The sequence below is a fragment of the Amblyomma americanum genome, chromosome 9 (assembly GCF_052857255.1).
Source record: "Amblyomma americanum isolate KBUSLIRL-KWMA chromosome 9, ASM5285725v1, whole genome shotgun sequence".
NCBI lineage: Eukaryota > Metazoa > Arthropoda > Arachnida > Ixodida > Ixodidae > Amblyomma > Amblyomma americanum.
In genome coordinates this window covers 102,564,107-102,590,887 of record NC_135505.1, presented here as the reverse complement: position 1 = coordinate 102,590,887, position 26,781 = coordinate 102,564,107, and the positions used below count along the sequence as shown (strand labels likewise).

Below are 26,781 nucleotides of genomic sequence, written 5' to 3'. Positions count from 1 at the left end.
CAACTTTATGCCGCGCCCTGCTACGCTTGCGTACACTTGGAATCCATTCAGTTAACTTAAACGATAATCAGTTATCTTGCCTTCGCATACATGTCTTACCCAAGCCCGTTGCTTCTTCCTGATTTCTACACAATGTCATTAACTCTCGTTCGTTATATCACCGAATTCCCTTTCTTCCCGTCTCTTAACATCACACCTATAAATTTTATTTCCATCGCTTGCGGCGTTGTTATGAGAGGCAAGGTAGGAAACTAAGGCATACGTAAGAAATTGGTTGTCTTTCAGATAAGTGCCCCCATATTTTCAGGAGGAGCCCCGAATCAAGGCCACTTGGAGTTATGTAGCGGTAATCTATATCTGATAATCATCGACTACACGCAACCACCCAAGAAACTGATTTCTAAGCCAACTAAAAAGTCTAATCATTTCGGCCGTACAGGTTGGTCGTTTGAAGTAGGAGTTACTAAGGTACTTAGTTCTTTAGACTCGCAACATTTTCTTCACGGAAGCACCAATGAATGCCAGTTTGTCAGGCTTTGACGTAAAATATAGGCAAAATGACTGCTCTTACGGTCTTTATCTTGTTCTGTGAAACTTCTTGAAAGTTTCATGATTCGGTCAATGCATCTACATTTATAATTTAAGAGAGTCCATTTTTGGCTCCAACAGCAATTTTCGCTACAAACCATATCCTTAAATTCAGAGATATACTGTTCCACTTTATCCAGCTATGCTAGATTCGGTAAATATAGTGTAGCAAAGAAGAAGTTTGCGCTAGTTGGTGAGTATTCATGGTGAAAAACAGCGCAATCTTGAAGGGACACTGAAGAGAAAGTAGATAACGCACGCGCTCACACGCAAATGAAAGTTTAATGAAGAGGCTACTTTATTTAACCGGCCCCCCTTTGCTCCAGACCAGCAACTTTTTGTACGCAACATTTATTGTGCCAAGCGTATTATATTGTGTCGATGTGGTTACGACGCGCACAGTTTTTGGTGGTTCTCTGTATATATCCTTTCGCCTTTTCAATAAACCTTCAGTTGCGAATCGCAGCGTATACTGTCTTCGTTCTCTTGTGTCTCCCGCCTAGTTCCTTGCTGTTTTTCACCATGCGGAAATATACTCCACGAGAAAAACCAAGCTTTATGCCAGTTAATCATTCTCAGTTAAGTTTCCGGGCCACTTTGAAACAAAGTATTGTACATAAAACAGACCTATATCGGTGCGCTGCAACTATAGCGCGCACGCATGGAGGAAAACGCCACGTAGCGTGCTTGCGCTTGCGGTTTCGAAATTATTCTCAAAACAGAAAACCACTAATTGAATTTCGTCTGGCCACCAACGTTAAGCATAATTTATTAATCAGCACTCCCATGCAAACTTTTCTGGGAACAGGCCTGGCAGGAAACTACGAGGCTTCACACAATGTAGCCATGAAAAAAATGAACCAGCCACCGGTTGTTGTGAATGCTTAACCGTTGCTCCGAAAGCATGTTAAATGCGTTCCCAGCGATACAGCACAGTAGCGCCAGCTTTTAAAAATTTGGGGCTGTTTCAGAACTTGATTTTGAATTAGTAAAGTATGTCCTGCGTGCTAAAGATTTTCAAACCCGGGAACCGCGATGCCTGCTAAAGCGGCGTAGGATGTAATGATTGCGCTTTTCGTGGGTGGGAATTAATATTGCAATTAGAGTGTAGGCCTTCGTTGCGCACTGAAAATCTCGTAGTTTGCGAGATCTTAGTTTTGGTCAGGTTTAAGGTTTTGCTCAATAGGCAGCGCGACGGAAGGCTATTTCGCAAACAGAGAGCGCGGATTCAGCCGCAGATTTAGTGTGGCTTGCCTTTAAAAAGAGGGGAGCAATGCAACTGATATCGCTTCGGTTCTTACAGCGCCGACTTCATTGCTCCGTTGTTTTACTATTTCCTCTTTTTTTTCACGGCCGTCTTGAGAGATCTTTATTACAACGTGAACACCTTTGTCGAATAATAAAGGCAAGAAATAGAATATTTTCTAAGGAAGTAAAATGTTTTCCGGGGATCGAATCAGTTGGATTAATGTGCTTTTTAAAACCTAAGCACTTGCAATTTGTAAACAGCATTTCGTGCTTTTAAACACCGAAATGACTGCACCAAATATAAGTGACAGAAAGAATTAACTTTAAAACTTCATTAACGCTGACAATGAAAGTGGTTCAGATTTTAATATAAATCAGACACTTTCTCTGAAAAAACAACCCCCCCCCCCCCCCCCCCCGCATGCAGTGGCCGCCATCTTGAATATAATGATGGGCCGCCAGACAAAGTAAATGCCTTCTCCACCATGTGCACGTTCTGAGATTTCACGCCTGCAACTAACAAGCGCCTATACTCCAATATTTCGCGATTATCTTAAAATTTCTGGTGGGTGCTTGCTCGGTAATTTACGGTAGGTGACGACCCCATGCGTCCGGGAGAGTTGTTATAATTTAAAAGTACGATGCATTTTTGTATCTAGAGGAACTTTCCACTAAGCAAGCGAAATCTATACCAAATACCCTGGGTTCACACGTGAGGTAAATACTCAAGAACATCGTGCGAAGCGTTTGCCAAAGACCACGGCAAAGATTGGACACAATTCCTTGGCATCACTTCTTTCGGACCAGCGTACAAAAAATCTGTTATGAAAACTTAACGTAAATTATTTTGTGTTTCTGTGCAGTAATGACTTGACTACTGATTTCATATCAAAAAACCATCGAGTTCCTTATCTCTTTATAAGAAAAGAAGTCATTTTTGCGTCCCTCCTTCACGTGAATTAAAATTTTTTTAGGGTTGGGATACTTCCAATATCATTCTTTTTATGCGCTGTCAAGTTTCTGTGATAGTTGTTTATACTTCTTTTCTAGCCCTATGGCTGCCTTTGGGTGGATCCCAGCGAGCAATTATTCCCTTCATATTATTCGGTGTAAGTAAGCTAAACTCTGCGCGAAATTATTTTTATTATTTTCGGCCACAGCCTTCCTAAAGACGAGGTCTGTAGCGAATAGAAAGCGGCTATAGTTATTCCTGTTCACAATTCTGGCGATCAGCTCTGCGTCACGTATTTCACGCCGATTGGTTTGTGACGCATTTATTTTCTGATTGCGCGAAACTATTTCCTGATGCATTATCACAAACACGGAATACGATCACTTTTTAATGCGAAAGCATTTCTTGGCTCATGAGTGACGTCATCGGAAGCTGTGGACGAGCGCTGTGGACACAGCAATCCCCCAGGAACGGAATGAAAATAATGACGTCTAGTGAATGCACAGATATCTCAGAAACGTATCTTGGAGATATGTACGGAGGCCTACATGACTAATTATGAGTATCTAAATTACAGATGTACGTTTCCCGTAAACTTCCTCCGTTCTTGAAGAGCAGTCGTGGCGTCATCATGTGGCACTCGCTGAAATCCCCGCTCTCAATGTACGGCGCTCTTCCAGCAGATGACGCGCGCGTAAGCGCTTAGGCGAGATGTCGGACTCGCTTGAGGGAGGAAGGACGCACAGTAAGAGAAAAGTTTTCGAATTACTGCACCTACGGAGACTTAAGTGAACCCCTGTATTTTTTTTTCTAAAACCCAATCTGCACTTCATCGTGACTTGCCGCCCGTGTCACGGTTAAAGCATAGTACCTGCCACTTCTTAACCTCACAACAAATCAGGACATATAGATGCAATTTTTTTAATTTTTAATTACTTCGACTGCGTATTATTGGCATCTTTTATTAAGTCTTAAACATATCTTACAGAAACAATAAACTGTGCAGTTGCTTGATCCGTATCTTTTGCACCGACGTCAGTATGCGCAGATCTACGGCCCAACTTGAGCGATGCGCCAGTATTGTCAGGGCTCCCACAAGGCTCAGTTCTTTTGCCGCTTCTTTTACTTATGCATTTAAATTACCTTAAATTTGTTTTGCCGGTAAGGTCCTTTTTGTTTCAGACGACTTCGCCGTTTGTTACAACATTCAGCCGCTCGAAGGTCAGATTATTCTAAACAACTCTTTAAGGGCTGTTACTAATTGGCGCCACACTTAGAAGATTGCGACGAATATCATCAAGTACAAACAAATCAGCTTAACCTGAAAATGAGCTACAATGCAGTGCACAGACGAAACTCACAACTTGGCGGCCCAACCACTAGATGATCTAAATAACTCGGAATTACAGTCAGTTCTAATCTCACTCGCAGTCCCTCAAATAAGCTCAGTATCAGAGGCTTTCAAAAATTATGGTTAATAAGACACTGCCTAAAATAAGCCTCTATTAATACAAAGCTTGTAGCCTACGTCTCTTTCGTGTCCCGCTCCATCGAGAACGCTGACATGGTTTGGAGGCCGGGTACTGAAACGGACGAAACGAGTACAGAGTACGTTCTAAGGAATGCGCTCCAATTGTTGCCTGCTGTTGTAGTTAAGCCAGCCACGAGTATTTTAAAATACGGTGTTTTAGTATAAGAGTGGCTTCTGCCGCACAGTAATATCGGAGCTGGCCGACACAAGAAAAAGGGTGAATCATGCTAGTTAGTAAGCTTACCGGTCGTTTGAGCAGACACAAGAACATTCAACCAGTAAAAAAAAGGTTACGACTAACGAACCGCGAGGACGGCCCCGTCAGCAACTGGAAATAAATGTTGACCTAAATATCACTGTTCTTTCTTTTCTAGCGTAGTATTCATCGGGGACATAAACTGATCGTGTTTCGGGCCTAAATTGCAATGTAACCTGCGAGCTCAATGGCGCGTGATTCTTTTTCGTAAGCTTGCTGTTCTGCATTCACTTTATTGTGCGGTACATTTCTTTTTTTCAACGCATCAGCCCAGGACAAAAGGAAGCCAATCAAAAAGTATACTATATGCAGCCTAAGGCCCTGATAAATTTTTGCTGTGAAAGGGCAGAGCCGCAACTGTAGCGCTGCTCGCGAAATAAAACTTCTCCGGCCCGGTTTTCTACTTGTTCAATATTATACGTTGTTTTGGGTAACTGGTATTTGCCGCACAAATAAATTCCAATAGCTCGAACTGAAGAATAGCCGGAATACACACAGGAGACGCTACGGGCTTTGTACTCCGAATGTTTTATTTTCGCCGAAGAAAACCTCAACTGGCAATGCTGCGTAATAATGAATAATAATTGGTTTTTGTGGAAAGGAAATGGCGCAGTATCTGTCTCTTATATCGGCGGACACCTGAACCGCGCCGTAAGGGAAGGGATAAAGGAGAGAGTGAAAGAATAAAGGAAGAAAGAGGTGCCGTAGTGGAGGGCTCCGGAATAATTTCGACCACCTGAGGATCTTTAACGTGCACTGACATCGCACCGGCGCCTTAACGTTTTTCCTCCATAAAAACGCAGCCGCCGCGGTCGGGTTCGAACCCGGGAACTCCGGATCAGTAGCCGAGCGCGCTAACCACTGAGCCACCGCGGCGGGTGCGGTGCTGCACCAATCTCGTTTTCTGTTAACTTTGTGGTCACGTTCAATGCGAGCAGTTGGATTTCTATTGCAGCTCTACACTTGTAGCGGCGTCGAGGACGCACATATATTCGCTGAGCTCTGGTGAATGCTGCAGCCAACTACCGCGCCATGTGATAAACAGCGGCACGTCTTGAGCAGAAAATTCGAATGTCTAAGGAGCGGAAATCACGTCGACACGATAAAATACCGCTCACCGCATGTTCTCTTCGCTTCCTGCTTGACATACAAGCAGTTCTTTTTTTTTAATTTTGTGCAGCAGTAATGCTGTTTATTGCGCGACTTTCGACACCACTTCCTTTTGACTCTTACAAAATTTTTAACGAGGGACTTTAATGCCTCTAGGCGCAAACCAAATGAGATTTGAGATCATGGGGAAAAGAGAGAGAGAGAGAATGAAAAGGAAACGCAGGGAGGTTAACCAGATGTGATCATGGGGAAGAAAAATCAGATGTGCATTTAGGGCGTTTTTCCGCCTCCACCTGAATTCCGAAAAAAAAAATTTACGTGTCCTCTGTCTTGCGAAAGTCGCCGTGTTTTTGAAACTTCAGCAGCAGCTTAGTTCGAAGGCGCTTCTCACTCCCTACTTCTTGAGCGCACACAACCAGGACAGCAAAAAAACCGGAATCAAGTTACAAGTTATATGTGATTCTTTTCCATAGAGGGCAAAGAGGGCGATAATGCAGATAGAGCAAATGTAGATACATTGCAGTATCATTGGTGTGTTCGTATGTGGGATAAATAGAAGCTTTATTGTATACCAGGTTCTTATGTCGAATAAACAGCAGTAGCAACTTGAAAGACTTTCACGAAATATAAATACTGAAGTTAGTGAAGTTCTCGATCCCAACTAGTGTTTCATTACGTCATCGCTGTTACTGGAGGTGAGAGTTATTCCAAGGTTTAGTGGAATTACCAAATATTCAGTATATTTGTATTACGGGAGAAATTTGTTACGCATCCACACAAGCGCGACCATATAGCTGTAAAGCATAAGTGTTTTGCCGACATCAAATCCAATTTTTCTTCTACAAGCTTTTGATGCAGCAACGAACCCCTTTATCTTTATTATTATCACATTATCTATGAAATTGAAAGCTTTTCTAAAAAAGTTCTATGTTTAGGTTATGTGCTTCCCTTCCCCCAGCGAGTGCTAAATTCTGTGCATTACTGCAATTATTTTTTTCAAAGACCCCTATACCTTACACTTGCGACCCAAAGGGAGTCCCGCGATTTTTAAGCAAAGTGTGCATAGACCTGACCTTCGCCGAATGCTGCTCAGCGGCTTAGAATATTCCAGAGTGGATCAAAATTAAAGGCATTATGACCGCTCAGATATAGGGATCTTAAAGAGAAATGTGTGAATTTGACATATCTGATTAACTGTCGTAATTACCGCTGCCATACGTACTTTGAAGCATACATCCCGATTGCAAATATGCGATCAGAAAGCAAAGTTAAGCGATTCCTTTCAAGATGAGTTCCCACTTATTGCTCGACAAAAACTTTTCGTGTATAAAATCATAGGTTTAATTGGGGTCGAATGAAAAAAAGAAGCATGAGCATAAGTGGGAAATGTAATTTTGTTACGCCACGTACACTGTGCCGAACTTCAGGCAGCCTCAGAACTATCCATCTGGATCGAGGGCATAAAATGACAACTACCGCGTCTGCAAATTCGTGTTTCAGTGCCCTTCCCTAATCTACTTTACGACAGGAATGACTGTTACGAAATAACCTGCCATCATATTGAAGTAACTTTGGCGATGTCCTTTCCTTCTTCGCGAGGGTCTATGGGCCTTTCATGATATGTTACCGTATGGGCGCACGAAAGGATATCCACGCGTATATTACAGTGAGCTTACATTACCTCTGGTTGTTGCGGAAAGCTCATACTTTTTGCCCCTAGGCAGTTCTTTTACAAAAGCAATAGCAGCGAGAGCATTCGTTGAAAGCGGCTTTTGAAATGATGCGCGCGAGAGAGGGATATCTTCGCAATGATATTATGTACCTTGCACACAAAGAGAGCCACGTGGAGAAATCAAAAGAAACAAAATTCTTTGCTGGGTTTTTCTTTTTCATTTTGCATTCAGATTTCTAAGACACCCCCGAAAAACATGTAGACGAATTGTTTGCATATGCGTCCGGTTCTACGGTATGTCGGGGAAGCTGTGCGAAGAGATGAATGATCACGAAAAAGTTTCCGACGATAATGCGCTTCTGCAAACACAAGCCGTTGCCGCAGCCTCATCTTTTAGGTGAAGCGAAAAAGAAAGGGGAATAAACGTCAGTGCTAGTCAGATGTGCTGCAGCGTGCAGAGTTATGTAAGATGCAACCCGTCAGAATGATTTTCCTGGTTGCATAAGCGTCACGTGGACACGTTTGTGAAAGTGGAAAACCGGGTTTGCAGCGACGCTTCTCGCGGTCAAGGCCTGCAGTGTCGGTGGATTTTTTCTTCTAAAAATAATATTTATGGTCACTACCTCTTTTTGTATGTCATATTCTTTTTTTGTTTCTCTGACAGAAGCACTTTTACTTAAGCAACCAAATCTAAATAAAAGGGCGGAAACGCAGGTGCACACCAGTGTTCCCGAGAATGAACTATCGCTCCAGTTCAGAATGTGGTCTTCTTTATTATACGTGTTATCTGATAATTGCAATCTGTGATAATTTAACTGAATAAAGACAAAAACAAAAGTTGGATCTGCATAGAGCACAAACTTCTATGAAGACAATAAAACTGATCTCTGATTAACGTGAAAAACACGAGGAAATCTCAACCTGCTTTCAGTGTAATCCGAAGTAATATCTAAATGTTTTCAGAAAGATTCGGTCAACATATATTTGTGACTGTGTGCCGGTTATTAGGTAACATGCAAGAACACTGTTCTCTTATTCACTCATACTAACGGTGGGCTCCGCATTAATTTCGACCAGTGGAGGTTCTGTAATATAAACACATGTGTTGAATATGCGCGCTTTGCTATTACATCACTATCGGAATGCAACCTGTGCTTCTGGGATCCCAAGAGTGAAACTCTTCTCATCAAACGAACCCAAAGCCGCACATCCGCCATAGCAAAAAGCCCAATACCGATGACAGCGGCTGTACTACTTATACACTAAGCGGTGGTTTTGCTTTCAGTTTGGTGGCTCTAATAGCGACCCATAAAGGTCAATGGGTGAAGTTAGTTTCTGGATGGGATAAACTACGCCATTGACGCAAGCACGGGCACATACAAGCCCGCACGATCAACAGAAATGTCGCATAGAAGGAAATATGACTAATTATAGACAGTCCTGCCCAACACACACTGGAAACGCGCATTCTGTATTTTAGTCTCAATTCTTCAATGTAGCGGTTTTTGTTGACGCTAAATAGGAGCATTCATTTCTCAAGCCGGCACAATAAAGCACACTGGCAGGTATATAACTACTTCGCTTTCTAAACGTTGCCTGCATTTCTAACAAGTTGTCTTAAATAAAAAAAACAGGAATGCAATCGCAGACTCCACAATTCACAGAAAATTTTCAGAAAGTACCTTGTTTTCAAAGCCACCTATGCTAGAGTAAATCCCACTGATATATCACCTACACTCCATTCTATGTCTGTTGTAGAGCAGTGGACACTGATGCGTCTCTGCCGATCAGAATAGCGCGCGCTGCAAAACGTGTTCCTCCCTACCACTCATCCCGCGACTGGTTGCTCCATCACTCGGAAGGAAAGAGCACCAGAGTCCAGCTGCTGCGCGCAGGGCACTCAGCCGACTCGGCGGACGCGGATTTTTAAGAATGGCGGCGCACAACTTCGCAGAAAGCATCTGCAGTTCTGTGTTCCAGCATACTTTCTCTCTTAATTTAATCATTCTAAGAAAGGCTGGCTGCACTTTCAAAAGAGTATCCTACGCTACCTTTTCAATTGCTGCAATAATTGTTTGAATCATCATCCTAACGCTACACAAACATCTGAGGTCCTGCTTTTTTTTTTCTTCCTTGGCCCTGATTGGCCGACACAGTTCAACCTTTCACAGTGCCCCATACAGATTGTGAGATGAAGTGTGGTCTCAGTAATGTACACTTTTTTCATCCAAAATAAAGTTCTAGTATTGGGCAAATGCGCTATTATAGAAACTTCTTGGTGTGTTGAAAACCACATGCCTCTTACGCTCATAATTGGGTCCCTGAAAGTGCGTTTGCATGCCATGCAGATTTCCTATAATGCGCACAAAATTTCTGAACCTCGTGTTCTAGCCGGCCTCTTTCAGTAATAAATAAATAGTGAAATAGATAACCACTGCTGCAGAGGCAGTAGAGGGGTCCCCAAAACCAGCACAGTCATGTTATGTAGCGAATGAATGATTTAGCGCAGTGCAGACGGGTAGATATTTCTTAAATATATGTACAGAGGTGCTCATTCTGCTTTTTCTAGCCAACCATAAATGAGAAGGGGCCGCCATATATGACATTTGAAGGTCAAGGTAGCTAGGATCTATGCACATTCTGAAGCACTAAGCTAAAAAATGTATTTATCACGCAGAATGAATCTTGACACATTTATTACATTAAGAGAAAAATTTTGCAAGACGTAGAATGTTGCTCGAAGTGCTTTGCTTAAGCTCATAAACGTATATTTACACTTTCATTTAATTCCCCCCTTGGCAGAGTACAGTAATGTTCCTAGAGGAGGCTATAACTCTCTAGCAATCCGTTTTCTAAACTTGCTTCCTAGACGGCTGCATTCAGTAAAAAATAAATGTTTAGTTAACTCAATAAGAACTGCTGCAGAGGCAGTAGCGAGGCCACCGAAACCATTACAATCTCGTTTTGTTCGTTACCTACATTTAAGTTCACCTAACCAAACCACAAAAGAAAGTTTCAGCTTACCGTTTTATTTTTTATATACCTTCGTGGTGTCAGAAAATAGCAAAAAAGACTAGAACATAGACGCACAGAAGTGCCGTTCTCAAGATAACAATCGCATGGCCTTCTAACATTAGCAAAAGTGAACGTTCCCCATTGTGTTTATAGTATGTCTTCTAACGCTTTCTTTTTATCTTTCTCGCTTTGCAGGTTTCTAGTCGTTTTGATTTGCCTCATCTTCAGCGTCCTGTCAACCATCGACCAATACAGCGATTTTGCCATGTCATCTTTGTACTACATGGTAACGTAACTTCCCTTTTTGCTTTTTGCACATTTCACGCGGTCCCTCTAAAGAATAGAAAATCAGCACATGAAAATACTTCATAGAACTGACTCTTGAAAAAGCATTAAATAACCTTCGCTTCTTTTGTTGCGTACCTCATCTGTGCTTGAAATTTATAGTTTTGTGAATGTGCCTGGTTGTGTGTCTCATTTTCGTTGTGCTTTGCAGGGTCGCTAAGCGATATTGTTAGGTTATGCGTGTGAAAGGATAGGACGTGCTTAAGAACTTAGCTGGGAATTTACTTGAAAAAAGCGTGAGCATTAATGCTCGCTACCTGCGCTACGCAGCTGCCGTGCTAAAGAAAGCTCAGTCATAGGGATCACATGCTGTATGAGGCTGTTTGCCTTAAGTTTTGCCCTGTTTCTGTTATTAAAATAGTAAAGCTTTCTCAATTCTGTTGAGGAAACTGCGCTTGGTAGCTTCGTAAGTTTGTAGCGAGGTCACCTCACTCATATACATGTGCAGCTTAACCATGAAGGAGATGTTAAATACTAAAAGGAAAGTTATAGAACTTAAAAGTCGAAACCTACCGCTTGAATAATTGATTATACGTATTAGCGCAAGACAACAACGACATACGTCGCTGACAGTCTGTCGTCTTTGTTGTCTTGCGCTAATATTGTTATCCAAAGCCAACTAGCCGAACTTCCCGCTATTTTATGAATAATTACTGGTGCAATTTTGCGCTGGCGCACTACCAAAGGCGTCTTATTTCCGCAAGGAACAGAGTTTTGATACTCCTGCACTGCATGGGTAGTAGGAATGCTGCCTTTTTTATTTATGCGTATTATTTGTTATGTACAGAAATTTACATAGGAATATAATCAGGCTGACTAAAGCCAACTGATTGAGAGATGATTCCAGATATCCATCGAACCCACCTGTCGCGTCCTTGTCAGGAGCCCTCCAATTCATTTCATTTTTAACAAAGCAGTAACAGCGCGGGAAAATATAGCGAGCATATGGTTCTAAGCTTGGTATTGGTCATATTTTCCTTCGCCTGTGGCAACACTAGAGAAAACTAACCGTCGAGCCGACTGAGGCATAAATAAAACGAACTCTTTAGTGAGCTGGCTTGAGCTCACAAAAGAACTGAATAAGTGGCCGCGGCGATACAAAACACATACTCGGCGCTCTTGGAAGAACTGAATTAGATCTGCTCTCGGCGGCACTCAATTTAAAGCTGGCCAACTTTCGAAATAACGCGCGGCCGACTGTTTTCAGCCCTGAGAAACAAACATTACATAGCTTAGCGGTAATATTTTGAGCGCACCTATTCTCTCCTTATCCCAAATTTGACCGCTGATGGAAACGAGCCAAGGTGTGTCAGATTTGCCCGCGTGCACCTTGTCATCAAGAGATGAAACTGTTTATGTACGGATGGAAAATCACGCGCCTGTTTACTCGCCTCAATATAAGGCAACCACGGCCGGACACCAAAGCAGCAGCTTCATTCGGAGGTCTGAGTTCGGAGCAGCACAATTTCATAGCGGACACGCAAGCATTATGCGATTGGTAAGCAGATGTTTTGTAGTGCAATGGGTAGTCCTGAATGAAGCCAAAGTGACGAGGGGATTTTTTTCTAGTAATTAGTTGCGAATAATTGTATTGAATATAGCCAGGTAACGTCTTTCGACATAGTGCTTACCGATTCTGTTTTTCTATGTGCAAGTTGATGGAACACTCACGACACAATTAACCCCTATTTTACCGCTGAAATATCTGTGTCCTGAGCAGACAGTAGTTAGAAAGATACAGAATAACGAAGAGGCGATGTTAATGACAGGCTGCATCCCTTTACGGCTATTTCTCTTTTCAGTTCTTTTTGTGATGGCGTTAATCGTCACGACAACGGGAAGCCGGGGAGCGAATGACAAATCACAGGCACGGCCGCTTTCGCCACGATGCTGCCTTTATCCGCTCTTCTGCCGCTGAATCAAGTCGAGCCGATTCAGGGGTAGTATGGTCCGCCAGTTGGTCGCACAAGCTCAGCGCAGTTTATTTCCCGACGTGCGATTGTTGGCACTAAAGCGCGTCTTGTTTCCCAAACGCGCCGTCGTCCTCGGTAATGTGTCGTCATCGGCGCCGGTCCGCCAGAATGCCGTTCGCGTTGTAAGCCCGATTTTGCTATATCAACAGTACCACCGGTTTCCCTTTACGCAACACCACCTGACGAAAATAAAATAAAATACATGAGAGGGGATAAGAGCACAATTAAAACGGTGATCCAGATCGGTTCTGCAGTGAACTGAACTAGCGCTGCATTTCTAACGCAGTTGGAGGCACTAATTCGTATGTCACCACTTTTCCTTTTATTCAACACAACGAATAATTAGGCAGCCCGACAATCGTTCCCTTTCATACTGAGGAGTGTGTCAACTTTTTGGTAGTATTTGGATGCTTCTGAGCCCGAGTAGCCGTTTAAAAATCTGTCAGCTGAGCCAAAAGGCAATACCTGAAGTGGGGGCAGGGGTGGGGGTGCACTGTACAGTTGACAAACTGAAATTATTCACGTGCAGCATGTTATGCAAGTAAGAGCCGTCATGAAGGTGGTTCCAACCTCCACCAACGCAACGCCACTCTCTGTGGTGTACGTCATGGAAGCGGCGAACGATAACGTAGGCACAAAATGAATAAAATTGAAATAACTCGTTAGCAAGCGTGACCCCCGACAACAATACTGCTTCGAATCTCAGAGCACGGCCAGAAGGAAGGTAAGATAAAAACGGATCATAGCGTAGCCTTCATATACGCCGCCTGATTCTCATCACCCTCCCTTAACTCCGTATGTCTTAAATTTAACGATGCCAGAGGTGTGGGGGGTTTTCTTACAGCAGCGCCACAGGCTACGCTCGCGCTGGTGCTCTGCTTTCTGAAGGCGCATGGGCGGTTTCGTTTGCCAAATTAGGTGTTCTCGCACGAGTGATCTGTGCACCAGAGTTTCTATCGAAGCGAACAGCTGTTTATATTTCATGTGCTATCGCGCGGACACGTTGCACATATGTCAGTGAGCACACGTTTGTGCGCTTGCCAGTAGGGTTCTTACGCGCTTACTTTGCAGCGACAGCTGGTTAATTAGACAGTCCTTCATCAGCGCGTGTTTTGGCGTACGACAAGTTTCGCGAGCCTCAAATTGAATTTTGATGCATGAAAGATTTGCTTCGCGTAGACATCATGTGCTGTGGTGTACAATAGATTCTAAACAATCGCCTGAAGTCAGTCGAGCCGGAAGTTACGCACTCATGACATCCCGTAAGAAACCAACTGCACGCAACGCAGCAGCGGGGCGTCAAAGCAGTTTTTTTTTTTTGCCGCCTAACTAGCGATGAGGAGATTCGCACGCGCCGGCGCGAACAATGGCTCTCGAAGTGTGAGCATCCACACTCCCCCAACGCTACAGAAAATGCACGCCTTTGGTGTGGTTATAAGTCGATACAACGAAAACATTCTTAATGTGGGTGGATATATGAACTGCGAGTGGGTAGAGGAACGGCTGTAAGGGGCAGAGATTTAAAATGAAACAATTCGAGGTCGCTTGCGCAAGCCCTCACGGAATTTGGCGATTTACGCAGGAAGCATAAAGTTCGCAAATTTTCACGATAGTAACGGGTAACCGTCCTGTCCCCGTGTGCGTCCGTAACTGTGTCGGTGGTGGTTTGCCGACATCGTTGGACGACCGATGTTTTCATTTCCGCCAGTCTTTATTTTTCCTAGAAACCTATCATACAATTTCAAATGTGGCAGTCATTCTTCTTTGAACATGCTTCTTGCACAGAGATGAAAGATGTTAAGAAGTTATAGCACTGTGAAAATTTACTTCCAAGTTGTCTTTGAAGATAAAAAGTTGACGGCCTTGAGACGGCAAGAAAGGGTTAGACAGAATCGTCCGTGTTTTCAGATTCACAGGGAATCGTGGTCATGTTGGCGGAGTCATAGGCCCGGTACCAGTGACAGGTCGGCCTAAGGGGTTCTAGGAGTGGTCATCGGCCAACCTTCATAGGACTGATCAGGCTACTAAGGCAGTCGGATTTGGCAAATGCTTATTGTGCATTACTGTCAGCTGCTAGCAAGAGGAGCGGTAGTTGGATCACCTAGTTTGGATTGCACACCTCGAAATATGTATTAAAGGATCACGCATTTATATTTTGGCCGACATCAACATTGAAAGTGCATTTGAGTGGAAACTACAAGTGGTATAGAGGAACTCTCGCGAAACGCCCTGAATGGTTCTGGATTGACCAATCACCGAAGCTGGGAAACGCATCTCATGCTCCTGGTTTCGACATCCAACGTATTGATTACTTCCAAGCCTCAAAAATGTGGAAACGCTCTGCCCCTATAGACAGGAAACGAACACAGAAAATAAACAACGAATGCAATCTGTGCTCTCGTGTGGGGTTAATTACATGAAACGCTGCGTTATGCAAGACCTTCTCTCGACATTGTGATCAAAGCGAAGGAGCTCGCGGCCCCCTGCTTAGATTGCATATACTCAGCGACGCTACGACGATGGATGAGTACCGCATTATCTCACAAAAATGCGTCAGCGTGGTGGTTCTCTTCTGCAAACAAGAATATGTCGTTTCTACAAGGGAGACAAAGACAGCTTTAAATTAAACTCTGAAGCGTTGAAGAAGACATGCGATTCTTTCCGGGCTCCTGTAGCCTACACTTGTGAGCGATTCCGAGGCCAAGCCCACCTTAACAAAACCTGTTGAAGAGACAGTTTGTGAAGCATTTTTTTTAAAGTAATTCGGCACTAACATTTTTCAGGCGAAAACACAGTATCTTGACGGCACGCACCCTGTCATATATGTGTGTGTGCTCGTCTGAAAAAAGTAGCGCTGAAATACATTTTAGAAAAAAAAACGTCTTTGGGCTATGTGATACGATTAGTGGACACCGGGAAAACGCCAATTTGTGCCGTATTATCTATCCCTTGTTGTAAAATCGTGTTCATTTAACATAAACATATGAATCTCTCAGCAGCCACTCATGTTGTGTGTGCGACTGACGAGGGTATGTTATGACATCACAAAGGCGCAATGACAATGCTTATTGCCAGACAAATGTTGCAATAGAAGATTCCCCCCGTTAACTTCACGGTTTTATATATGGCAACCGCATATGCCCAAAAATTGGTTACTAGCTCAATGTGCAGTAATCTGAGAGACCAAAATTTACTATTCTTATCTCGGAGAACACGGGAGAAGAAAAGCTTCGGGCGCAATCAACTACTGGCAAATCAAGTTCAAAGGTGGTGTCTGCGTTTACATCCTCGAAGAGTGGGTCACGACAAATGCTTAGACCGAGAAGCAGAATTCTCGGTGCCATATTTGCAGCATGATTCCCAGTACGAACGTCGCGACACGAATGAACAACTCTAGTAACGGCTGTCCGTGGCATGTACCCGCAATTCTTCGTTACGAAGCACATGACTCTTTAAGAGTGGAGCTTTGCGTCGACAGGTGCACTTTCTGCTCTTCCATTTTTCAGCGAGTAGTCGAGAACGCCCGGCTGAACTTTTTTAGAAGACAGAAGGTGTCGCCACCGTTAGTTGCGATTGTTTTTGCAAAACAAAGTGCATGAATCTGCTACAGATTAAGCAGGAGCTACCGAAGTGTGCGCCTCAATAGCTCCTTATTGTTACTGGTGAACACGGTAATTGAAAAGTAGTGACATACAAAATAGAACCTTTCGGCTACAAATGGTAATTCAATTGAAATGCTGAAGGATTTTAAAGTACCAAGACAAGCACCTAGTGTACGCCTTGAATTCAATGCTTTTTTGCGGTTCTACGGCACAGGTTGCCCGTATGTTACCTCCACACCCTTCTGAAAACAGCTGCGAAGAGGGGAGGCAGCAGTACTCTTCATACAACTGCTTTAGTATCCTTGTGTCCCCTCTTTTTTTTTCACGTATCATTTTACGTTCTAGACATGCTCTGTTTTAAATTTCTGCCCAGAGGCTGTATCGCTCTTTAATTTATCACAAATTTGATGACACTGTTCGCAAGCCAAGAAAGGCTTTTTCACTCATAGCTACAAAAACTTTTCCGCGTTTTGCTTATTGTGCTGAAACGACTAAATAATGACTATGTGATTAGGGCACGGATACCGCCTTGTTTCCTATTATATAGCTCATTGAGCAGGCACCATTGCTTTCTTTGTCTGCAACTGACATAATACGCACCACCTTCGAGAAAGCATCCTTGAATCCGGCTCCATTTATCCCTTCGCGTTCAGAGAAAGCAGACTACTGACCGAGTTGGGAAGAGGTCCTGCTCGTTCGGGACGATAGTTGCAGGAGTTTAGGAGAGCGCACTTGTGTCGCAAGACGAACGTATGGTTTAAGATTTAGCTCATGAACGCTGTTGTCATGGCAGGTGAGTGAATTACATATGTTTCGCTATGAGACAGCTCTTGCTTGAGCAGTGGCCTGCTGAGGGAGGTTGCAGTGTTAAACAGGCGCACTACAATGAAGCAGTGACGTTCGTATAAAGAAGAGATCCTGGCCTAGAGGAGCCTTAAACGTTGATGCATTCGGTTAGCATAATCTGTTGCGCTTAACAACAGTTTTAATACGCGTATAGCCTGTGCAATTGTCTAAAAGGCTGACCATGAGGTATACGGAGCTTCTTAACTGTTAACCGTCCTCCTATCTCCTGTGTGTGTAGCACAAATCTCAGAAATTATCTTTGCAGGCTTCCATCCGTCAATCTTAGGTGGCAGACTAAGCTTCGGACCGCTTTCAGTGATGTTGGTAGAAAAGATCATGAGCGCGTTGAATTCGCTAGACCAAGGTATCATACACTATCCAATGTGTCCCAGGTAGCAGTTACAGAAGAATTACGGAAAAGGCTCATAGCTCCTGCAGTGTTTATTGCTTTCTAGCCCGTTTGGGGGAGAACATACTCTCGTTAATGCTTACGTTGCATCAGAAAACTGCACAGCAGCTTTATCGCTAGATTACAGATGCCAATTCACCTGGTACTGTGTCGTAGTCTACTGTTTGCTTTCTCCAGCTGTTCCTGGTGAAACATGTACTGGAGTGAATTATCGAATAATCCACGAGCCCCTGGCACTTACGCCAACAAATATGTCCTACCTTTTTGTGAGACGACAAACCTGCAGTCACTGACAATTGACCGGTAGAGTGGATATTCAGAGTTGATGTTCAACTGCATTTTATTTTAAAACGTTGCAACGTTTTGATAACAATAAAGCGAAGATTCAAGATTAAAAAGAATGAATGTCTCAAACCATTTGTGCACATTTCGTCGGTTCTCCCGGACATTAAGTTTTAGCTTGAGTCTACATATTTTGGTGACCTCAAAAATAATTGAATTAAAGAGAGAGTGACGTCTTTCTGTCCTTTTTCTACCTTTCATGATGATTAGGTTTATAGCGACATTTATGGCAGCCCTTTGCTATCACACCTAAAACAATAATAAGTCGACTTTGTCAAATTTTAAACTCTATCGGAGGATTTTGCCTACACACAGTTATTGTTTCTCTATGAAGTATTGAAGTTGAACGTCAGCTTGAGACTCTTTTAACACTTTTATATGCAGCTGCGTGACATTAGCTCTGCTCGTCATCAGAAAGGAATTTTAACCGACTTACAGCGGTGTTCTGCTGATTTCAACGTAGGGAGAATTAACTGTTACTTGCGCCAATAAGGTACTGCCGTTGAATGTACTGCCTTTGAAGTTACTGCTACGACGTACTGCGTTTTGGCCTTTATTCCTCCTCGACTCATGCCAGCAACATTTACTACCCTATTTACAGGTTGTAGCTGTAGCAAAATCGCGTGCAACTCCGCCTGCATGTCTGAGTGCGAGGCTCTCTATACAAATATTATGCGGCTGGTTCTATAAAAAAATAGTTTCATAAAACAAGCATTGCTTAGCGCTGCGTAGTTGTGCTGCGTAGCGCGCTAAACTCATGGAATGCAATGCGCCAAATCATCCAGCTACTCGACGCTTCCTTGCACTCACTGAAGTTAGCCACGTAGACAACAGAGGAGGTTTGAACAGGCGAAAAGGTTCGTTGGGCGGAACGTATGACACGCCTGTGAGAACAGCGCTGGTCACGTGACCATGCGCACTGATGTCACCATGAGCATGCAACCATCCGGGCACGGGCCTTGATCTCAGAACGCGTGACAACTCGGCGCTTCTCACTGGCTGGACGACGACCCCCCCTCTCCTTATAGTTGGTAGCGTTGGCGAAGTGAATAAATGGTGATGTGAATATGGGACGAGCTCAGGTTGCAATCCGGTTGGGCTCTTAATAGTAACTTTCATAGTAAAAAATCAAAACCTGCTCCTCATTAGCACCTAACTCCAATGTTACAGCCAAATTTAAACTCTCCGCCCTCATTATGAAACAAAAATTATAATCCTGACATGGCATTTGAATAGAACATGCCAGTTTATACTCGCGAATTATGATTACCTGACTGTTCTATCGCACATACAGATGTCTAGCACGTTTTGTCAGTTTCTTATCTGTTTTAATTACTGTTATCACGCTGCTGCACCTAACTGGTGGACTTAATTGGAGGGACAGAGCACGTCATTGAGATTTATGCGTGAAAATATGAACAGTTTTTAAACCGATTTGAGAACAGTTCTGGGAGGAAACTGCGAAACAAAGAAGGAAAACCTGCATGAAGAGCTGTGAGACCAGAGCGAAAGGCGGGTAAAGAAAGTGAAGGAAAGAAAAGCATGAAACGTGGGAATAGCAGTGACAATTTTTCGCTCTCTTTTTCCTGCTTCCTTCTTGCAGGAGATTTTTCTCGTCGTCTTCTTCGGAATGGAGTACTGCGTGCGGCTCTGGGCAGCTGGATGCCGGAGCAAGTACCTGGGATTCTGGGGTCGGCTTCGCTTCGCGCGAAAGCCCATCTCCATCATCGGTGAGAGTGGTGACGGACCCCCCCCCCCTCTTTCTTTCAGTCGAGAAACGTGCTCGGAGCGGCATTCGCGCAGCGACAAACAGTGGCAGGGAATTCAGTGCACGGGTCATTTAAGCGCAAGCTTGTTGGTCATGTAACATAGCCTTGTGTTCGCGGCGAGGATTGTCAGAATGTAATGGGGCAACTCCGGCATGGTCGAAAAACACCATTGCTAATGTGTGGCGGTCTGTGCATGGTTGGGCTATACAAAGCTTTTTCTTTAAGCATTGCACCCGAGAGAACCCAGCTCCTGGCTACAGGAAAGCTTATGCTCATTGAAAGCACGTGAGCACATGAGAGCGCTATGGTTCGAGATATGCGCCTCCAACCGAGCGCTAAAACTACTGCAAAAGGAACCATACTGCACCAGCAAATGCGGTTCGAGTGGGACTAGTGCCCAGTAACATAACCTGTACTACTACTACTGCTGCTACTACTACTACTACTACTACTACTACCACCACCGCCACTACTACTACTACTTCCACTACTACTATTACTACTACTACTACTACTACTACCACCACCACAGCCACTACTACTACTACTTCCACTACTACTATTACTGCTACTACTACTACTACTACAACTACTACTACTGCTACAACCACTACTACTACTACTGCTACTACCACTACTACTACTACGACTAATATTTGTGATAGTTGTCGTTCGTGACAAACTCGACGCTCTTGTCCTTCACTGGTTCGTTCTTGCATTAAAAGAAAAGGAGTGTTAAGACTGGCGCAAATATGTCTAAGCAGTTCTAAATCGCACCGATAAAGGCATACCTTTCACAGATTTTCTCTATAGCAGAAAAAGGTATGAGAGTTGTCTCTTTTTATGACAGTGAGAATCGTTCTAGAGTCACAGCGTTCTGAAGAACAACCTAATGTTAATCTGGAAACCAAATGCTAAAAGTTGTGGACTTCACTTTACATTAACCAACCCCAGCCAGTCGATATTAATTGGCTGCAGTCCAGTCAAGCTTTAACTCTGGCCGCATAAATATCAATTATTTAGCAACATTTTGTACCCAGCCTTTAAAACAGCGCCAGATCTGCCTGCTTGACGCAACGTACAAGAAACAATAAATCTAATGCGCCACGGCTACACTCAGTATAATATAATTAGCTGGAAGTTGCATGACTGCCACTCGAGAAATGAGTTTTATTACAGGCATCAAGCTAATGCGTCACGGATTTACTGCGCAGAAAAAGAAGCCAAAAGGTGGTGCGATTGCTTGTTACACATTCTACGCTTACAAAAATGCTATTCTTTTGCCACAAGAGCGCGTATTAGCTCGTAAGGAGGGCGCTCTTATTAAAAACCCTCTAATGGAAGATCTCTGTATACTTTTTTTTCTTCAGCGAAATGCTGGCGGTGGTATGTAGATATTAGCGTTCCCGTCACGAAAAGTTTGCTCCACTTAAGAAGCGCATCGCGCAGAACTTCTTGAAAGAAATTGCCGCAATAATTAGATGTGAAAGGCTGTCAGGTTTCATGCACAATGTATGCTGACAAGCTCTAATTTAGGGCACGGCGTACACGGCATATTTAACTGCGCCTTATTGTTGGTGCTTCTTCACTTGTAGGAGAGTGCGATTTGGGACACGTTACAGACAATAAGAAAATAAATTTTATCGTCATTGCTTTAGCGCCGGACACTGTAAAAATGCAGGTTGGTCATTTCTTGTTAGGTTGTCTGATCATTGCCGTTAAAGAAGTGATGTAGGGGTGTCCGACAAAAGGCCTAGAGTTTAGGATAAACTTGTTCAACGGGGCAGAAGGGTGTCAACGTCATATTAGGAGAGGAATACACAAGCCAGTTGACTTCAGAGCAGACTGATTTTCTTGCGAAAGGAGCATACCACTGTAAAACGTAGGACTGAGGTAGCTGGCAGGAAGTTTTACTCCAAAGATACAGTATAGATGGCGCTGCTTTATAATGACCAAAATTATCCCTTTACTCTCTTTAGTTCATTCTTCCTTGTAGTTTTTTGCCGCCTGGCTTCAGTTAATGTTCCTCTTTTTCACTTTCCCTTCTTCCTTCTTTGGGTGATTTCATTCCTCACTTTATACTTTCTTTCGTTTGTGCCACTTAACACAGTTTTTACTTCTACTTTCGTTATGATCACAAGGTGTATAGAAAATAGGATATTACCTGTAAAAACACTAAGACTGTTGCTACAAAAAACTGATTTTAGATTCTGCGCAATAAATTAATTGATTTGAAAAAGTTCGTGCCCCAAAACAGCAAACTTGCCATTCCATTGCAAATATTTACCTGTGATCCGTCTTTCTGCCCGGAGCGCACCATGCATCGTACTTTGGGCAGTGGTCTACAGGCCGCATGAAAGAAATTAATCTTAATGCTTATATGCAGGGCTGATGCTGCTGTACCTTGATTCCACATGCTCATGTTGTTCGCCCAAGATGAATGCTCGTGTGAATGAACTTGCGTGGACTCATTCTGCAACAGCCCACCGCCATAGTTAAACTATCACGTATTTAAGTCTAGCACTCAGTAAATTGATCGCTCTGGCGTTACCTGCCGTCGACGGCAAATGTTCTCGGATACAGCTTGTAATGTCTGAGATACAGGTGGCTCTTCTTGCCATGACCTCACGAACACCATTTACACGTCAATAGCGCAAATGACCTGGTGGCACCACAATACCAAAATGCAAAGATATCAATTCATTTAGGCACCTGCTCCTCTGAGGTTATCTTGACGTGTAGACGCCTACGCAACAGCTGTTTTCAGACATCTCACTACATTTTTCAAATGGACGATGTACGGCTGTTTTCGTGGTTTTCGGCAGCAAATAGATTCCCTCCATCTTCAACTGGAGAAAGTTAAGGGGACTCTTAAATTACCTTCTGAGCTAAATTCGACAGCATTAGAGACAACGTTGCTGCTGCATGTTTGTGTGTCTGTGTCAGTTCTTTCACCATATACACAACGTTGTCACTGCCTTCGTATCTCTATTTGCATACACACAATCACGCACTGAGTGAGGCCGCCGAGAACCCGCTGCAACCTGCTTCTCATGCTCTTTCCCGGTTGTGCGCTCCCCCTTGTTTTTCAGCTTGTATTTTCGCTCCGTGGTCACGAGGCCTTGTGTCGTCATCCCCCTCTTTATTATGCAGCCACTTAATTAAGTGACTAACAGAGGACGTGAAATTGCATGATATGAAGTTCCTTGGCGGGCACGTTGCACTGAATTTGCCGTTAGAGAACTAATTTATTCGATACGTACGCTGCTGCGCATGTTGCCCTGTGCAGGTGGGCAGGGCAAAGTCACGTGACCTTGTAATGTGAAGCCCCCTCGACCAATCAGCGACTTTTATGAACAACGCAGGACGAGATATCGCGTGTTGTGAAGGCTAGTGCTGTTTTATTAAAAAAATGGCAAAACTTCTCGAGAGACCATATTCCATATCTGCCCATTGTCCATTTGTCAATCTGGTCCCCCCTCGTTAGTCACCCGTGGCTTTCAAGCGTCCGTGGGAAGCAGCCAATGACAGCCTACAGCGAGGCCCAGTCGCCAACGGCCCAATGGTCGGGTCGCTTCCCAAGGACGCTTAAAAGCCGCGAGTATATCAGAGTGATAAAATAACAGAAAACTAGATGGACTCGAAATGAACTCTAGATAATGGACAGCTTATAGAATACGGCCTCAGATAACCATGTTGATTATAGACGCTCAACATGCGCAGATGTGACGGCATTACGTGCCTGAACAGCATGCGTTAGATACTGCCCGCAGGGTGGTCTGCGCAGCCACCGCCTTCTAGAAAGGATGTGTATCTCCGGCATATTGCATATTTTGCTCTATTTTAGATGTACTAGAGATCATCAGTAACTCTTCAAAAGATCTAGTTTCATTGGTCGTGTTCGTTTTTCTTTTGTCGCTGATGGACATGTACCCCCCCCCCCCCCCCCAGCCAAAAAGAACCAGGCTGCCCGGTTTGCTTCTCAGTTGTGTAGCGGAACAGTTATCGCACCCATAAAACGGCAAATCACTGTGAGGTCAGAGGAATAATTCTCATCTTCCAATACCTTTTAGTTTTTAGGAATACTGTAAGGGTTCCACTATATAAAGGAGAACCAAGCTGTAGAGCACGGTTACTTTTGGCAGAGACTGTACATATATGTCCTCCTCTTCTTGAGAGTGAGACACTTGCCGCGCATTAATCGGGTGCTGCATACGAATATATAGCCAGTATTAGCGCGAAATCAAACACGAACAAGACCACTGAAAAATGAATTTTTTTTTAGGGAAACTGATGATTTATAGTACGTGAAAAAGAGACAGAACAAGGTTTAATGCAATATGCCGGCGCAATACTACATTTCTATACGTTGGTGCCTGTGCAGACAGCCCAGCGGGCGATATCCCAATACTTGCTTTCGAGGTAGGCACCATGCATACACGATCGCAGGAGTGATTAGGTAAGTGTTCGCATATCTTTTTCAAGCATGTTTCCGCTTGATATAATTGCCTCTTAAACGTGTCGTGGTCTTCTAAGGTGTCTTACATCCGTAATTTGGAGAACGATAGCACACGTTATAAAGACGTCTTGTGGAGATCTTACTCATTGTCTCATATCGCAAAATATGCGGACTCTTGGCTGTGCTACTGGAAAGCTTCAAGTAGTAATGAGGCGTCTGTGCTAGACAAATACAAGAAGTATTTGTGGTTTTATTTTCACTGCAATGATCTCAAGACATGTACTGAGGTTCTGCATTCCTGTCTAAATGTGTCTGATCTCTCCGCAACGGTATGAAGACGCCAAGACATTCCGGTGTTCATTGGCTATTGGCCAGTAGCAGCAGCATCCGCCCCGCACCGGCAACGACCACGATGGGCAGCCGAACTTAGTTCATGTTTACCGGCAGCACTGTCGGAATTGCTGCCGTGTGTGCGACGTTCGCTCTTAAATAAAATAATTCCAGACAGCCGAAGCAGCTGCATGCGAACATTACTTAGTCGTTTTTGAGGAAGGGAAATGGTGCAGTAACTCGACAGCAGCTCTTATATGACCTGATAAACAAACCACTCGCCGTAGAGGAAGAGGATGCGTTGTCAGCACTAGCCGCCTCCAGCGCTCCTCTACAAGCCTACATGCATTTTTGCTATTAGCTCTCTCTGGCGCGTAGTAGCCGCAAAACTCAGGAAGCCAGTGTCTCCCATTAAGTTTTATTTGCACTCTTATACCCGATGTTTCCGCGAACACTTTCAAAATATTTCAAAATAGGCTTTTTGGGGTAAAAATAAGGCTTTTGTGGCATACTATTACTAGTGCTGGTGGACACCAATAAACCAGTGAATCGTGTTAAGTACTAAGCTGATTAACTAATTTTAATAATTAACATTCTAACTACTAGAGTTAGGAGCCTAGTTGCAATTGGAGACTTGTAGCCGGTCGCTAATCATAGCCATTCAGTTTTTAGAATTTCGAAAGCGCGATTAACCTTGCTGCTGTGGCTCGACAAAATCTGGCTGCAAAAAGGATATTTTTGAAAAGTGTTCAAGATTTCATGAGATGCGACACTGCCTCTGCGAAAACGATTGTAATAATAAAGTGTTCGCTAAAACAACAGAGACAACATGTGCCATCCAACCAAATGTGCTACACCACAGTGACTTAAAACAGCTATTACCATAAAGCATCTCGACGATACAGTATCAGTTGCGCCGAAAGTGATAATGAAAGTCGAACGGAGGGAATAAACTTGGGAAACGCGTCGAGTATTCTCCAAATGAAACTCGTCCATGAAGTACACGTTATTTTTTATTTGTTTTGTCAGTTTTGTTGCTTTAACTCTTTGGTGCCTTTTCACGCCATTCTATTGCACGATCAACGAACGAACGAAAAGAAAAACCTGCACTTAGACCGCACTGAAACGCAGATCTCAATGCCAGGGAAATCGAAATTTCTTATTTTTCGACCCGCCGCGGTGGCTCAGTGGTTAAGGCGCTCGGCTACTGATCCGGAGTTCCCGGGCTCGAACCCGACCGCGGCGGCTGCGTTTTTATGGAGGCAAAACGCTAAAACGCCCGTGTGCTGTGGGATGTCAGTGCACGTTAAAGATCCCCAGGTGGTCGAAATTATTCCGGAGCCCTCCACTACGGTACCTCATTCTTCCTTTCTTCTTTCGCTCCCTCCTTTATCCCTTCCCTTACGGCGCGGTTCAGGTGTCCAACGATATATGAGACAGATACTGCGCCATTTCCTTTCCCCAAAAGCCTATCAATATTATTATTCTTATTTTTGTCTGAGTGTTGCTAAGTACAGATCTGATCACCTTTGCACTGGTTTACATTTCCATAGCTTCAATGAACCTATAGTGCTCGCCACGCAGGACTCAAGCTGCAACTAATGAAAAATGAGTGATCACGGAACACAGAAGCTGTAAAGCACGACAATGCATGGTACCCATACCACTGTTGTGAGCGCCTTGATTAAAACCTCACGCTAATTATACATTCCAATTTAATAGAAATAAAAAATACAAAACATGTTTAGCTGTTAAAGGACCGGACATACGGGACATCACTGTGACTTTCAGTGCTGAGTTCATTCGACTGTTCTGAATGCGTACCGAAGGCTTTTGACCGAAGCCAAATATACTCCGTGCAATCGAAAAACTTCGACCAAAAATAAAACAGAGCAATTCAAAGACAATTCAAAGACACAAATCATTCAGACAGCCCTTCGACTGCTGGAAAACGTATGTATCTTGCTTGTATTGACGTGGGTTCTTCTTTGAAATTGTTCTTTCTGCTTGTACTTCGGCAACCGGCTTCTTGTTGCCGTTGTTCTGAGCCGTGAATAATATTTTATTAATGAAGCAGCTATGGCTACGCAATCAGCAAAAATAATTTCAATGAATCGATCTCATAGCTTACGGCACGTTTCGTTGTCTTTTCGCCGTCTGATCTACAAGGAAAGATACGAAATATTCAGGAGGCAGTGGACTGATTTGTATCACGGGGTGCGATGATTATCTCCACGATAAACTTTATTCATTGTGAGGTGATAGGTCAAGTCCTGTTACTTTGCAGGACGATCTCTTAGGCTGACGGACAGATTGTTAATACAGAGCGTGCTT

The 26,781-nt window shown here is 43.6% G+C and overlaps 1 protein-coding gene across 1 annotated transcript in view; it reads left to right on the top strand.

The window, feature by feature from the left end:
* The window catches only part of LOC144103919 (potassium voltage-gated channel subfamily KQT member 1-like), a 138,808-nt gene that overhangs the window by 46,622 nt on the left and 65,405 nt on the right, over positions 1-26,781 (top strand). The window contains exons 4-5 of the mRNA XM_077636641.1: positions 10,568-10,658; positions 19,493-19,619. Coding sequence (XP_077492767.1) covers positions 10,568-10,658; positions 19,493-19,619 — 218 coding nt within the window. The remainder of the gene's footprint in view (positions 1-10,567; positions 10,659-19,492; positions 19,620-26,781) is intronic.